At 51.8% G+C, this 15,443-nt stretch overlaps 1 protein-coding gene across 2 annotated transcripts; it reads right to left on the minus strand.

The window, feature by feature from the left end:
• Positions 1–8,160: 8,160 nt before the first annotated feature.
• Positions 8,161–13,046, minus strand: LOC142072636 (platelet glycoprotein Ib alpha chain-like). Of its 2 annotated transcripts, XM_075130124.1 has the most exons (4): positions 12,969–13,046; positions 11,719–11,894; positions 11,086–11,207; positions 8,161–10,274 (listed from the first exon to the last, which is right to left on the minus strand). In XM_075130124.1, the coding sequence occupies exon 4, from the start codon at positions 10,269–10,271 to the stop codon at positions 9,243–9,245; it is 1,029 nt and encodes a 342-aa protein (XP_074986225.1). In that variant the 5' UTR covers positions 10,272–10,274; positions 11,086–11,207; positions 11,719–11,894; positions 12,969–13,046; the 3' UTR covers positions 8,161–9,242. The 2 variants fall into 2 exon arrangements, with proteins under 2 accessions (XP_074986225.1, XP_074986226.1); XM_075130125.1 differs by lacking the exon at positions 12,969–13,046 and having other exon boundaries at positions 11,719–11,986.
• Positions 13,047–15,443: the final 2,397 nt, after the last annotated feature.

The raw sequence follows: 15,443 nt of genomic DNA on the forward strand, positions 1-15,443 counted from the left end.
AGGCACTTTGGAGGTTTGAGCTACTCCCTGTGGATCAGCCCACTCAATGAGTGTTCATTCTCGGAAGCAAGCCGGCTAGACAGTAAAACATCAGACGCTGCTCCCAATGCTCCACTCAGTTTTTCAGAAATGAGTAGACTTTATGGCCAGAAGAGACCATTAGAGCATCTAATCTGACTCCCTGCGTATCACAGGCCTCCTGTATGACACAATAGCTACTTGTTGGGCAAACACATTCTAGAAAGGCATCCAGTCTTCATTAAATGACATTAAGAGATGGAGAATCCACCACTTCCCTTGGTAGCTTGTTCCTGTAGTGAATCATCCTCGCTGTTGAATATTTGTGCCTTACTTGTAATATGAATTTGTCTCTTTTCACCTTCCAGCCATTGGGTTTTGTTTTGCCTTTCTCTGCTAGATTAAAGAGCCCCTTAATACCCAATATCTTCTCTCCATTAAGACACTTCAATGAAGTCCCCTTTCAGTCTTCTTTTGATAAGCTGACCAGGTTGAGCTCTTTCAATAGCTCACGAGAAGGCATTTTTCTCCAGCTCGCAGAACATTTGGTGGCGCTTTGCTGCCCCAGCTCCAATTTCACAACATCTTTTTCAAATGTGGACACCAAAGCTGGAGGCAGTATTCCAATATCAGTCTCACTGATGCCGTGTCACCTCCTGTGATGTTATTGACATAATCTGTAACTCTATAGATCACTGTTGCAACCACTGTTATATATTTGCAGCCCCTATTGTATAAAGGTTGTCGTGTAAGGGGTCTGCGGAGAGGTTATGATTGGCTGATTCTCATTATGCTGTCTGTGTATATGTATCATTTTTGTAGTTGAAGTTATGACTATTGGCTCTATACTGTCTGTATTTCAAACTTGTGCTCTGCTTCTGGGGAACACCCCAGACAATTTGGTGTTAGCTCTGCCTAGCCTGCTTGATGGCCAATTAAGGACCATCAGCGATACAATCAACCCACTGAGAGAAGGCATAAACACCTTGTGACTCAGCAAGGTATGCAGGGACCTGCCTATGGACAGAACTCTTAAGGTTTTTCTATGCCACGTGCTGGATAGAGTGTCCTTGGGACAAAGAAAGCAAAGACCACATGGCAAGAGACTGATGCCTCACTTCCATCTTGTCTTCAGTCCTGCTTCATACCTCTGGAGGGACTTTGCTACAAACTGAAGCTCTATACAAAGGACTGAATGACCCATCTGACCTGTGGATACTACAAGCCTGAACCAAGAACTTTGCCATTGCTGTATGTCATTGATTCCTTTAACAATTTTAACTCTCATCTCTATTTATTTCCTTTTATGAATAAACCTTTAGATTTTAGATTCTAAAGGATTGGCAACAGCGTGATTTGTGGGTAAGATCTGATTTGTATATTGACCTGGGTCTGGGGGTTGGTCCTTTGCGGTCCTTTGAGAGAACCTTTTTTTTCTTTTACTGGGGTATTGGTTTTCATAACCATTCATCCCCATAAGGAGTGGTGCTGGTGGTGATACAAGGGAACTGGAATATCTGAGGGAATTGCTTTTATGACTTCCGATTAGCCAGTGGGGTAAAACCAAAGTCCTCTCTGTATGGCTGGTTTGGCGTGCTTTAATAGTAAAGTACACCCAGCCTTGGGCTGTGACTGCCCTGCTCCAAGCAATTTGTCCTGAATTGATACTCTCAGTAGTGTCCCGCCAGAGGCCACATCATTACAGGGGTCGTCCAGGATTACAACTGAGCTTCAGAGACTTGCCAGGACGCGCTTCCTCAGCCAGGGGAAGTATGTAACCCACACACCTTCTGGGTGCAGTGGTGTGTCCCAGCTAGTGGCACCAAGACCACTTAGAGGGAGAGATAAAATGAGTCTTCTCTACAGCCTTCGCTAACAGCCAGGTGGCTTTTAGTTCATGCTGTAGAGGCCCATGCACTAAGCTCCAGAGGTCCCCGGTTCGATCCCGCCCACCGACGACCGGGATCTGTCAGTCTTACACAGGCAGCTGCCACCCCAAGTAGAAGAGAGCTGCCATGCCACGCCTGGCTGCAAAGAGGTGCCAAGCAGCGAGTTGACACCCTTCAGAGCTTCCTGTGATAAACTGCAAACTTTTGACAATAGCGGGGTGGTAGGAAGTGTCACCACCTTGTGTTGCCCTCAAAGTGGCCTGGGTCAGAGCCCAGTGGGAGGCAGGGGAGGAGGTACACGCAGCACCCCCCACCGCCCACCATGGGGGAGGCGAGGGAGATTCCTGGACCTGAGAAGGCCCTAGGAGCACATGCAGTGACAGTGGTGGGGATGAGTGTGCTGCTGGGGGGGCAGGAAAGGGGGGCTCCTCCCACAGAGCTCGCTGCTGCCGGCAGGGAAAGGGCTGGGGGAATCCTCTCTGGCCCCTGTCCCAGAGCAGACTGCCTGCACCCCAAACTCACCCCCAGCCCTGCTCCATCCCAGAGCCCACACCCCCAGCCAGAGCTTTCACTCCACCATCGCACCCTCAACCCTCTACCCTAGCCCTGAGCCCCTCCAACACCCCAAACACCTTATCCCCAGTCCCAGCCAGAGCCCTCATTCCCCTGCACTCCAACCCCCTGCCCCAGCCCTGAGCCCCCCCAACACCACAAACCCCTCATCTCCAGTCCCAGCCAGAGCCCTCACCCCCCAGACCGCAACCCTCTGCCCTAGCCCTGAGCCTAACACCCCAAACCCCTCATCTCTAGCCCCAGCCAGAACCCTCATCCCCCCGCATCCTAACCCTCTGCCTGAGCCCTGAGCGCCCTCCCACACCCCAAACACCTTATCCCCAGTCCCAGCCAGAGCCCTCATCCCCCTGCACTCCAACTCTCTGCCCCAGCCCTGAGCCTCTCAAACCCCCAAAAGCCACGAGCCCCAGACAGAGCCCTCACCCCCCACACTCCTACTCTCACCCTGAGCCCCTCCCACACCCCAAACCCCTCATTCCCAGCCCCAGAGCCCTCTCCCCCTACACCCCTACTCTTGCCCTGAGCCCCTCCCATACCCCACACCCCACAGCCCTCAGCCCTGCCCCCCATCCCATCCCCAAACTCGCTCCCAGAACCTGCACCCCCTCCCTCTGCACCCCCCCATCCCCAAACTCCCTCCCAGAGCCTGCAACCTGCACCCCAATCCCCTGCCCCGGCCTAGGGCCTGCACCTAAGACCTCCTCCCCCACCCAAACTCCCTCCCAGAGCCTTGGGCAGGTACGGGGCAGAGTTTGGGCAGGGGCAGGTTCTGGGCACCACCAAAATTTCTACAAACCTGCCACCCCTGACCGCAGCACAGCATTCCCCTGAGTCCACCCTTGTGTTACTACAGGACGGGTTATCTGTAAGCCAGGGAGAGACTCCATCTCATGTGTCCCTTTCTTCCCTCCATTGCAAGGTGCTGGGGGAGAAAGAGAACGTGTCCCCAGGGCTGAGGCAGCATGGGATTGCTGGCGTTGCAGCATGCTCTCCAGGAACCCTCAAGCCTCTGCAGCATCAGAACAGCAGAGCCTGGACTGGAGCAAGGGAAAGGCCTGTTTTCCACAGAATCCTTCCCTCAGGCCTGGAGCATTTAGAGCAGAAATCCCCGTGGGAGTTAATGTTGCTCTAAAAAGAGCTGCCAAGGGGTGTGCAGCTTCTTGACAACACCACGCCAAGTGATCTGTTCGTAGAGATGCATAAAGCCCTGCACTGATTCTCTTGAGAGGATTCCCCCAAGCAGTTGGGGGAGGCAGGACCTTATTCCTTACCTCTCATGACAGGGCTGTGTGAGAGCTTGTAGAAAGCCAGAGGCAGCTTTCTAGAGCGTTAATTCAGAAATTCCCTGTGGCATCTAGGGGCTGCGGCCTACGGCAGGAAGGAGCCAGGTGGTTGTTGGAGTGACTCCAGGAGGAATGCTAGGGGATGGCTCTCTGATCACCTCTTTACTCTGCTTCTTCCCACCCCCACCTTTGGGGTAAGTCCATCACTTCCTCCTTAGTGCGTGTGGGCTGGAAACCAGATATGGCAGTAGAGACGTTGCCCACTCAGCCCACGCACAGGAGGATCCATTGCAGCTCACATCCTCCTGCTTGTCACAGCCCAGAGGAATGCATGACACCGAGCCTGGACTCTGGGACTGCATTAGTCACCAACAGGGGAGTGTGGCAGGAGAGGACACACAACATGTCTACAACTAACTTTTTCTGGACTGCTGAGGTGCGGGGAGCGAGGCCAGATTCCATCTGGCTCTTTAGGACTCTGAGGAAGCTCTGGGATTGGGAGAGAGGTCTCTGGAGCCTCGGGATGTGCAGGTTTGGAGACATGTGCCTCCTACCTAGTCCAAAGTAACCTGCTGTGCTCCCCCACAAGAACCATATTAACAGGCAACACTGCCTCTCTATTTCCTTGGCCACATGTACCGTGTCCTTTCTCTGGTGGCTAGTCCAGAAAAGGAGGACGAGAGCTCACGACTGCTACCACCTGAGGGATTTGCTGGGTTGAGATCAGCTGGTAGAAGCAGGCAATAGTGCCAGAATCTGGGACTTCAAGCCCCTAGAGTGACCTCTTACCTTTATAGACCTGCCCTTTCACCATACACAGCTATTTTAGTGTGATAGTAAAGAGACCTCTTTTCAACCCTTCACCACACAAGACAAAGCCTGCAGTATTTGTCATTAACTATTTATTTCTACTCTCCTGGCTCCCAAACGGCTTCTGCTCCCTAATGCCGCCAGCCACCTTCGAGTTCTCCCTCTTCTCTCACCACCTCTGCTCACTTGATTGCAGCAGCTCAGCGGATGGTCCAGCTTTGCTCTTTTACTTCCATTCTTCTTCACTTCTTTGGGTGGCCGTATTTGCCATTGAGCAGCCTGATGGAAATCCCTGAGACCTCTGTCTAGGCACACAGGCCCCGCAGCTAAAGCCAAGCTGCACTGAGAGCAGTGGGAGATTAGCCTGGAGTGTCAAGGGGGGAGGCTTGGCCCATGGGGACCCCAGGCACTGCAGCTGCTGACACCCACAAGGTGAATCCCCCAACCCATCGCCAAAGGGCTCTTCCACATTCTGCAAACTGGCCTCACTGGCTGACTGTCTAGGAGAACAAAAATCCTTTGTTAGAGCAGGAGAGTGTCTTCAATGCAGCACTCTTTCCACGGCTCCCAGAGGGTCCCAGTGAAACACCTGTGAGTCTCTAGGAGGCTCTCAAGGAGTTCCCTGCTCAGTCACTTGGCACCCACTAGCAATGGTCTCGACAGTGGCATTGCAAAGGGGAGCTCAGCAGATGGTCCCTTCTATGGCTTCCTGAGTGGGAGAAAGATTGGTCTTGTCATTTAAGGCCTAGCTGTCAGAGTCAGGGCTCCTGGGTTCTCTGACTTTGGAAGTGGGTGGAGGAGTCTAGTGGCTGGCGCTGGACTGGTATCAGTATCACGCTTCCTTCTTGCATCTGTCAGTGACGCTGTGTGTGACCTTGCAGCCAGTTGCTTTCTATCCGTATGCCCCAGCTGACAGGGATAATAATGACCCACCTCAGAGGGGCTGGCAGGGGTCACCACTGTCGTGAGTCAAATTTAAATGAGTTGTGCTCTTGGTAGTGAAGGGCCCAGATTCAGTCCCCATGGATGCCCAGGGTGTCTGTATTGTGGCCGTGGTTTGACTCACCTAGCATTACAGGCTGTTTAGCCCGGTCCTGGCCAGGCGTGGTGCATCTGCTCCTGGCCCTCTCTGGCACACAGCTCCGTCACACACAGAACACTGCCCGCCAAGGACAATCTATCAGCTCACACCTGGCGTTCAGCTCCAAGATGGATGGTGAGCCCTAGCTATAACAGGGTTCAAAAAATAACTTAATAAATTCACGGACAGGTCCACCAATGGCTATTGGCCAGGAAGGGCAGGGATGGTGTCTGTTGCCTGTTTGCCAGAAGCTGGGAAAGGGTGATAGGAAATGATCACTTGATGATTATCTGTCTGTTCATTCCCTTTGAAGCACCTGGCATTAGCCATTGTTGGAAGACAAGATACTGGGCTAGATGGACCTCTGGTCTGACCCAGTTTGGCCATTCTTATTGGCTGCAAATGCATCCCTGTCCTTAAGACCCTGTTTACTTTTTACTACTTAACAGTGTTTCCACCCAGGGAGCCAAAAGCCTTTTACAAATAAAGGGTGTGGGCATGGGGAGAAAACATATCTGTAGCCTCAAGAACAGACCTCAGGATCTCCCAGCTGACAGTCCCTGCTCCAAATCTAGATGTCACACTTCTCCTGGAGCTGGGAACAGAATTCCCAGCCCACCCCCGCCCCAACCTCTTGGTACATAAGACCATATCTGCTTCTCACTGTGATCACCTATTACATCCCTCCTCACAGCAGTCAGTCACCCCAGGAAAGTGCTCCCTACATTTCTCCCTAATCCTTTCCCATTCTATATCTGTGTGACCAGGGCAGAGGCCCAGATACCTGACACATGCTAGGCCACAAGATCCCCTACCATGGGGCTGCTCTGGGGCAGCAGCTGCTCAGGACCTGCTGTGCAGCTATGCTCATGGTTATGAGACGTGTGGGTCCTCTGATGTCTCGTGAGATGTGAGCTCTGGCCACAATTCTGGAGAGAGGTGGGAACACATGCACGGAGTGGCACAACTTTCAGCATTACTGACAGAGCCCGGGGGGTACATCACTCTCAGAGAGGCCGGTGCTTTTCTTTTTCTCCGAGGCAAAAAGGGGTAGTTTCAGGTTGAGGTAGTTTAAACATAGACAAAGATTTTTTTTAGGGGATTTCTCTATCTTTCCCACGAATAATCCCCAGCCAAATAGGTAGGAAACAGCTCTCTGCTATGTGGAATAAAAAAGTTTTCAGTTCCATCCCTTAGTGGGAGTTTGTATCAGCCTAAAAATACTAAGGCATATCCCAATGGGGGGGAGCCCTCAAACCAATGGGCCTGAGAGTAAAAGTCTCATGTGCTACCAGCTGCACTAACCAGGCACTACAGCACATATTCCGATCGGAAAATATTGACCTGAATAAATTCTTTCTAATGCTAAAGGACTATGGTTCAAACTGGACAGCGGAAATCAGTTCGCCTCATTATGTGGCCAGTTTTCCCCTTCTCAAATTAGCCCAGAACACTCTTGGCGTTTTAGAAATTAATTTCTTTTTCAAATTGTGTCAACTCATTAGTAAATTCTGTTCATCCTCCAGGTCATTCACAGACACTTTACTGGGCCACTGTCAGTCATCTTCTTAGCCACTGACTCCTCCTTTTGCTCCCTGCCTGCCTGGGGAGAGTCACTATTACCAAAGGTTCATTCCAGGAGACTGGAGTGAAATCAGTTCTCAGCCTGGGTGCTGTTCTGAGTCCTTCACCCTCATTCCTTAGGATATGGTGCCACCAGGTGGTCATTTCATGTCCCTCCTGGATTTTACACAGAAACACAATTTTCCGCGCACAGATCAATGGACAGCATATCTCAGATGACTGCCCTCGGGGCTGGCGCAGGGATGTTGCTGGGAGGTGACTGGTGTCTCCATGACAGGGACATCTTTGCCCTGTCCAGCACCCTCATCCCCAGGAAACAGCCAAGTCATACACCTTTTGCTGGCCATGATAGGGGGAAGGGCAGTAAAAACCCATCTAAAGCCAGGTCCCTTTATAACATGCCCAGAAACGATGGCTTCTAATCTGCCTGCAGATCAGTTATCAGCAAATGGGAAAAAATGGTCTGAAATTGGTAAGAGCTTGTTATTTTTACAACATATTCACTGCATACTATGGAGCATTAACACAGCAGGATTGACTTCTCCATGCTACTTCACAAAATATTGGCTCTACTGAGATTTGACTATTTCAGTCTTTCTCTGTTTTTGGAGGGGTGAGGGCGTAGATTAAATGAATGTAGTCTCTCCCAAAGAATTAACCTGCCATGTCATCACTGGGTCCTTCTTATCAATTCCAGACAGGGCAAGGCCTATGTGCAGCCAACCAGCACTGTTGGGGTCTTCGAGACAACCCAAGCTGCAGCTGTGGCGCAGATCAAGCAGTGATACGCGTTGTCGAGGAGTGCTCGCTAACCAAATTCAGCAGTGGGCTAAGAGAGCTCCACTTGGCCACTGAGAACACTACTGCTTGGCTCTGCGAACACACAAATGCTAAATAAACAAATAAAGACTCTGAAAAGTGATTTAACTCAACTCCTTTATATTTAAAGACATTTATTTCTATTCTATGCAAACTATAAGGATAAAGCAATTTCAGTTATTGTGACATTAGCTTGAAGGATTATTGAATCTTATACAAATTGTAAAAATGTATTCCAAACTTGAGCTTCCTGTTATTCAAGGCTGGGTTTCCAAGTTCAGGTCCAAATGTTAGGAGTTTATTTCCTCCAAAGATGGGGGATGTTGGTCATCTGAGAATGTCAAAATGGGAACACGACCAGGAAACATTATCTACAGTCACCGATCAGGATCACTCAGCTTGCTACCAGCCACTGTAAAAGTATAAGCTGAGCAAGAGTGACTAATGTATTGTCCATCCATTTAGGATAGTCGTGACACTTCCCATATGTGAATATGATTTTTGACCCCAATGAGCTGGGAAAACATTAAATATTAGACTGCATTTAAAACAAGAGCAATTGAAAAAAAATAAGGAAAATGTATCATCTCTGCTTTGTTTCAAACCAGGGACCTGTCAGATGTGAGACCAAGATGCTACTCACTACATTAGAGAAACCAACTGTGGGTTTATGTCCCTTGTGGTGTACACAAGTATCAATCATGAAGTCTCATTCTCCCATAGAACTGGAGAAAACGATCTTCTAAAATTTGAATGAAATCTGATTCTACAAAATACTTCCCGTCTCCATTTCTATTTCATGCCAGATAAAGTTTTGTTGCTAATTCTTTTATCTAATCTCCTCTTCTCATATTACGAGTCTTCTTTTCCTTCCAAGGAGTTGTGTGGTTACAGACATTGGCTGCTAAACTAACCAGCTCCCTTCTTGTGTCATTGAGACAGATTTGGCATGTGACCCTACACTATAGCAATGCCCTTTAATAACCTGGACTGTAATATGCTCTAGCTCTGAAACTGAAAGACAAGAAAAATAAAACAAAAATTGTAGACTCCTCACATCTCCACAAAAACATCTGTGATTTCTCTTCTCTTTCTTTTCTAATGGGTGTCAGCTTCTATCTTGCCTCAGGGCAGGAGATTGGAAGGCTGGCGGGGGTGGGGAGTAGGACAGGGAGCCTTTCCTTTCTAGGGGGTGCCAGCTTTGTTACAGCCCCAGGGTGGGAGATTGGCTGGCTCAAGATGGTGGGAGATGGGGTTGGTGGAGGGGACAGTAGCAGAGGGCACAGGGGTTCCCTCCTCTGTCATTGTCCCATCAATATCCAACTCCGCGTCCCCTCCTTTGCCGCAGGCCTGCTTGAACTCGAGGACGGGGCTCCCTCGGTGTCTGAGGGGCACATCGCACACGGGGCTGCGGGGATCATTGTCGAACAGCAGCCCTTCTGACCTCTGCTCCTGGGTGTAGATGCTGAAGTCATTGTCCGCAATCCAGCCCCGCAGATAGGCCAGGCCACAGTCACAGCGCCAGGGGTTCCCTGCCAGGAAGACGAAGGCGAACGTGTGCTCCTCGGGAAAGAAGCTGCTGGGCAGAGTGCGGAGCTGGTTCCCTGACAGCCTCAGTGTCTCCAGCTCCAGCCCAGTCAACAGCCCCCGTGGCAGCTCGTCCAGGGCGTTATCAGACAGATCCAGGTCCTTCAACCCGGCCAGGCCCTCAAAGACCTCTTCTGGCAGCGTCCGCAGCTGGTTCCCCCGTAGATTCAGATCCTTCAGCTGCCCCACAGCCCGGAAGGCCCCTGGCAGCAGCGCTGAAATGCTGTTGTGAGCCAGGGCCAGGCGGGTGAGGGCAGGCAGGCCCTGCAGGGTGGGCAGGACCCCCAGGGCATTGTGGGACAGGACTAGCTCCTGCAGCGAGGGCAGGGGGGGCCCAGTGTGCAGCGCACCCAGGCCGTTGCCTGACAGGTCCAGCTCAGCCAGCTCAGGGAGGTGCTGGAAGGAGGCAGTGGAGACGGACGCCAGGCGGTTGGTGCTGAGCAGCAGGATGCCGGTGTTCTTGGGCAGGGCAGGTGGCACCACTCTGAGCCCCTGCCCGGAGCAGTCGACCTGCAGTTGGTCCTTGATCAGGTTCATCTCGGACTGGCATGGCTCCCCCGGACCCACAGCGCCAGCCACAGAGAGCAGGGCCAGGAGGGCTAGGTGAGGTGAGGTGGGGCACAGCATGGTCTGCAGGGGAGATCAAGAGCATGCTCAGGGCACCGACATCACAGGGCATGTTTACACTAGGCAGCTCAGACTGCAACAATACAGCAACCCTGTGAACACTAACTGAGACGTGTGACTCCCCAGTCTGGAGTGCTGGGGGACAACTCCCAGGGCGATATACCACAGTGGTCCCATCTACAGTAATGCGGCTGGTGGTGCCACGGCGTTGGGTCCCCTGAGCAGATACTAGCTCTAGTAACAAGGGCTCCCTAGCTCCCCAGTGCCCTCTGTCACATCAGGTAGGAGGTCATTGCACTTGCACCCTGACCGTGCTGGGGGACTATCTACACTAACCCTGCTGGTGCTGTAACAGTGTCAGGAAGCTGCCATTAGTACCACTTACATGGGGTTGACTCCCCCACTCCTGCTCCCCGTCCCCCAGAGTGGACTAAACTCAAAACGTTTGGATCAATCCCTGTAGTTTCCTTTCCACCCAATCCCATATCTTCTGCTCACTTTATACCCACAGCAGCTGGTCCAGCCAGGAGACACGCTCCTTCCCCCCCCTCCAGGTAATTACCACATCCAGTCCCCACCTGCCAGTATCCCCTGTCTCTGCTTCAACCCGTGGCTGGGTGATCAGTTCATTTTATTTCACCAATGTTCTTGAAATGGACGTCTCCACTTCTCGAAACGTGATTTGGCTTGTAAGCTCTTTGGGGGCAGGGACCGTGTTTTTGTTTAGTGTTTGCACAGCCCCTAGCTAAGCACAGGCCTGGGCCATGCCTGGGGCACCTCATAGTGCTACGTCAATACAAATAATAATACTTACAAAAAACACATTAAAAGAACGTTATTTAGGTTCCAAGGTTGGGTTCTCAGGGTTAGGAAATGCTGGGATGTACGAACAGCCTGAACTTCACCCTCTTTGTGTGGTGGATGAGGCAGGGGGTCCTGTGGAATAAATAGCACGTGATCATGTACCACAATGAAGATTGCACCAACGCGCCCACAGCTTGGGAACAGCCACCCATCATGACTGTCTGGGCTCAGTCTGGGAGGAAAGTGTGCTCCCAGCTGGGTTCAGCCATGATAAAACTTTGTAATATGCACAGGCCAAATGAGGCCTGGTCTACCCACAGAGCCGCGATGGTTTAACTGATGGTAAGACTCCCAGCTCAGACACTGTCCCAATCTTCCCCTGGAGTGCTGGCAGCAGCCCCTCTGAATCATTTGATGCTACCACAAACCACCGCCATGGGGCATAGAGGGGACAGAATCTCTGTTGCAGAGCTGCTGCCCCAACTCCCAGTCCCTATGCTGGGGGTGGAAGGGTTGCTCTGGCTCTCCAGACCAGGGGTTGATCTCACGCAGAGAGGAGCAAGGACAGAGCAGGAATTAGCATCTGGGGACTGGGCCCCTGCACCCACAGTGCCACGCTCAGTCTCCGAGCTCTTCCACCTACCTAACCGCAGGGACGTGCCAGGCCCTGCTCCACGGTGAAAGGCTCCCTAGGACCTCCTGAGAATCAGAGTTAATCCACAAGGAGCTTTTGCAATGGAGGGCACCCAGTTCTGTTGCTGTGCCAGAAATCGTCTGTCCCGGCAGATTGTAATCGGCAGCTGAATGTGCTCCTCCCACCTGCCGCCAGCAATAGGGAGGGAATGTGAAAGTGAAAGAGCAGCCCCAGAAATGGGATTTTAACAGGACGTCGCTGGCAGGAAGGGGAAGTGTAGTGCAGCGGTTCTGGCAACAAATTTTTTGATGGCCTCTGAATGCGGCCACCAGCTCTTGCTGCTGGCCACCCTGACACTTTTTCCTAAAATTATTTATTTTTCCTAAAGCTAATAAAGTAATATGCACATCTATACATCCTCATCACTGTCATTTATTTAGGAAGGGTTTGGGGGTTTTTTCAGACTCAATAAGAAAAATCATGCACAGTTACTTCTATTCTTTACTGGACCTAACAGAAGAGAAACACAAATAAGGTGCTTTGCATGTTCTTGTCTTTTTTATTACTGTTTCTTTTGCTTTTTTGGTAAAAGTGGTTGTCTGTATAACAATTGTGAAGTAAATTTAAAAATGCTTTGACATAATAGAAGTCCAAAGTAATAATGAAAAACATATCTGGGTGGCTTGGGTCTGGGGAGGGGAGGATAGGCACGGCTGCGGCTGGCCCAGGGCTCCTCCGGGCAGGTGTGTGTGGGGGGAGTCTTGGGGCCTTGGCCAGCCTGGGGCTCCTCCAGGCGGGAGGCTTGTTGCTCCAGGTGCAGGGGGTCTCGGGGCTCTGGCTGCCAGGGTGGGGCAAATGCGGGCAGAAAGGGTGGAGTCAGGGGGGCTCCACCCGCTGCCCATGCACCTGCCGCTCACCTCCTCACCGCCGCCCACCGCTCGCCTCCTGCATCCCTCCTCAGCCCCCCACCCGCTGCTCACCTCCTCTCACCCCCCAACCTGCTGTCCGCCTCCTCACTCCCCTGCCACAGACACCCCTCTGCCCGCCGTGAGAATCCCACTGTCTGGTGGCTCACCGCTCTCCTCCTCCTCACTCCCCCGCTCGCAGCCAGACCCCCACGCCCACCTCCTCGCCCTGCTGCTGGCTCGCTGCTCACCTCCTTACTCCTCCGCCAGGCCCTCCCGCCCGCCTCACCGCTCACCCTCCTGCCCGCTGCTCTCTTCGCCGCTCGCCTTCGCACCCCCTCCTTGCCGCCTCACCTTGTTCCTTAAGCGTGGTATGCCCCACCTGGGTGTCCCACCGTTGTCTCCAGAGAAGCGGCGCATGCAGGAGGAACAGGGAGGGAGTGGAGGGGCTGGTGCTTCCCCCCACTGCCCAGGAAACTGCTGTGGCTGCAGGGAAACCCCCTGGTGGCCACATTTGAGAAACGGGGGTCTAGTGCGTCTAGACACGCCTCTGTAGGACTGTAGGATCATGTAGCTGGGACCATTCTTGTGTCTCAGAATGATACAATGTGGCAGCAGATCCTCTCCCTGGGATGGTTCCTGTCTCTGCTTCTGTCCCACAGAGGCAGGATTTTTTCCCCTTCCTCTTTCTCGAATTGACTCAAACTGCCTCATGGCTGCTTTTTAGCTCATTGTCCAGATGGAAAATGTTTTAAATTTTGATACTTTCTTTGTGCTTTGTTTCTGATTAATACTAGGGAGCTATTACATGGGGAGACTAAATTCAACCACAATTCCCCCCATGTGGTGCTGAAAACCACCACCCTTAAGGTGCCTATTCTACCAACTGAAATAGCCACGCTACTATTTACCAGCCTATCAGCCAAAAGATGACATCCGACCAGAGGTGAAAGTAAGCCGGTCCAGTCCAGTTTACTGGCAAGAGCCAGTATGCTGTGCCGGATCGGACCGGCTTCCCCAGCAGTGATTTAAAGGGCCCGGTGCTCCTGCCACTGCGGGGAGACCCGGGCCCTTTAAATCACCTCCGGAGCTCAGACAGCGGGGCTTGGGCGGTGCTTTAAAGCGCCCAGGGCTCCCCGCAGTGGCAGGAGCACTGGGCCCTTTAAATCCCCACCGGAGCCCAGCTGCCGGAGCCCCGGACCCTTTAAAGTGCTGCCTGAGCCCAGCTGCCGGAGCCTCAGGGCTCTGGCAGCCGGGTTCCAGCAGGGATTTAAAATGCCCGGAGCTCTGTGGCGGCCGGAGCCCCAGTACCTTTAATTTACCCCTGAGCTCTGGGGCTCCCAGCCAGAGCCCCAGGGCCTTTAAATTGCCTCTTCCTGTTGATGCCACGCCCCCACGCAGGACTCCGGCATACCAGTAAGTCCTTTAAGTTACTTTCACCCCGGCATCTGACCATGGTTTGTGAGCACTCTCACTTTTGGCCAATCTCAGGGAGTGATCCCAGAGCTGCAGCAGCTGCTCAGAGGGAATAATTTATTCTCCCCACTTGCCCACTTTCCCTCTTGTCACATCTCCCAAGATCACTCTGATTTTTACACATCACACACTTTCGCTAACACAGGTCCAGGGCTGGGTTACTCCCAGCCTCTTTGCTGTGATGGGGGTCTTTGCTCATTCGTGCTGGGAGATTTATCTTTGGGGCAATGTGTGTGACTCAAACTGCACTAAAGAGGGCAAAACTCTGGCCAGTTTCCCCAATGTGGGGGATGTTATCAGCGACAGACTGGAGTGTAGAGATTAGGGATATAGTTTCTCATTAGGGGCTGAAACAGGGATGTTCATTTCTCTTGATGCTGTTATTTAGAGGAAACAGTGATTTTTTTAAAAAAACAAGGTTAAAAAAAATCACTGAACCTTCTCTGCCATAAAAATTTACTGTCATCTAATTTTTGCCTCAGTAAGGAAAAAAAAACTTTACTTTTTGGCCGGTTTTGTTCTCCCAACTGCAGTAGCAGAGTGAGCTGGAACAGCCGGCAGCTCCGGCTCAGGATACGGGGATGTCAGTAGAGTGGGGTGTGTGGAAGAGCCCAGCATCTGAATGTGTCTGACCCTCCCGGAGATTCACTAAATTGAGAGCCGGGGGAGGTGGCCCTAGCTCTGGACTAAAGCTCAACAGAGCAATGTTTATATAGAGGGACATTTTAGGTCTATTTCATAAAGTGCTCAGTCACTGCTAGCCCTGAGCACAAAGTACTGTCTTGGAGGAAGAAGGGAACATTCCCACATAAATGGAAGGCCAGCTTCTGTGCAGCAGAAGGGTGTGGGACATTTGTGCCCTGATCTTAGGATGTAAAGAAACAATCAGCCCCCACTGACAGGAATCAAAGCAAGCATTTTCAGAAGATGGCAGGGTTTGAAACCCAGCAGCTTCTTACAGACAAAACAGGAGCTCTGCCACTGAGCTATATCCCCACATAGCCTGAAGTGCTCAGATCCTTAAAACAAGAGCGAAGCAGCCACCTATTCACCCTGGGTGAGAGCTGGGATTGAAATCACTCCTCCATCAGTAGATGATGCATGAGCAGTCTGCCATAGCACTGTGTACCCGTTCATCGCATCAGCCCTTTTACTAGCAGTGCTGTGCCAGGCACGATGCCCCCCAAGGGAAATAACCCCTGAATTCCTTTTCATCCGCCCTAGAAATGTGTTTAAATTTAAGTTTGCCTATTGGAGAAATAAATGAATCTCTCTGTGAACAGAGGAGAGTGAGTGCATCCCTTTTCGTAATCAATGTGCAGACTAGCAGCCTCTTGTTTCCCATTCCTGGAG

Source organism: Caretta caretta, chromosome 6, assembly GCF_965140235.1.
Source record: "Caretta caretta isolate rCarCar2 chromosome 6, rCarCar1.hap1, whole genome shotgun sequence".
Taxonomy (NCBI): domain Eukaryota; kingdom Metazoa; phylum Chordata; order Testudines; family Cheloniidae; genus Caretta; species Caretta caretta.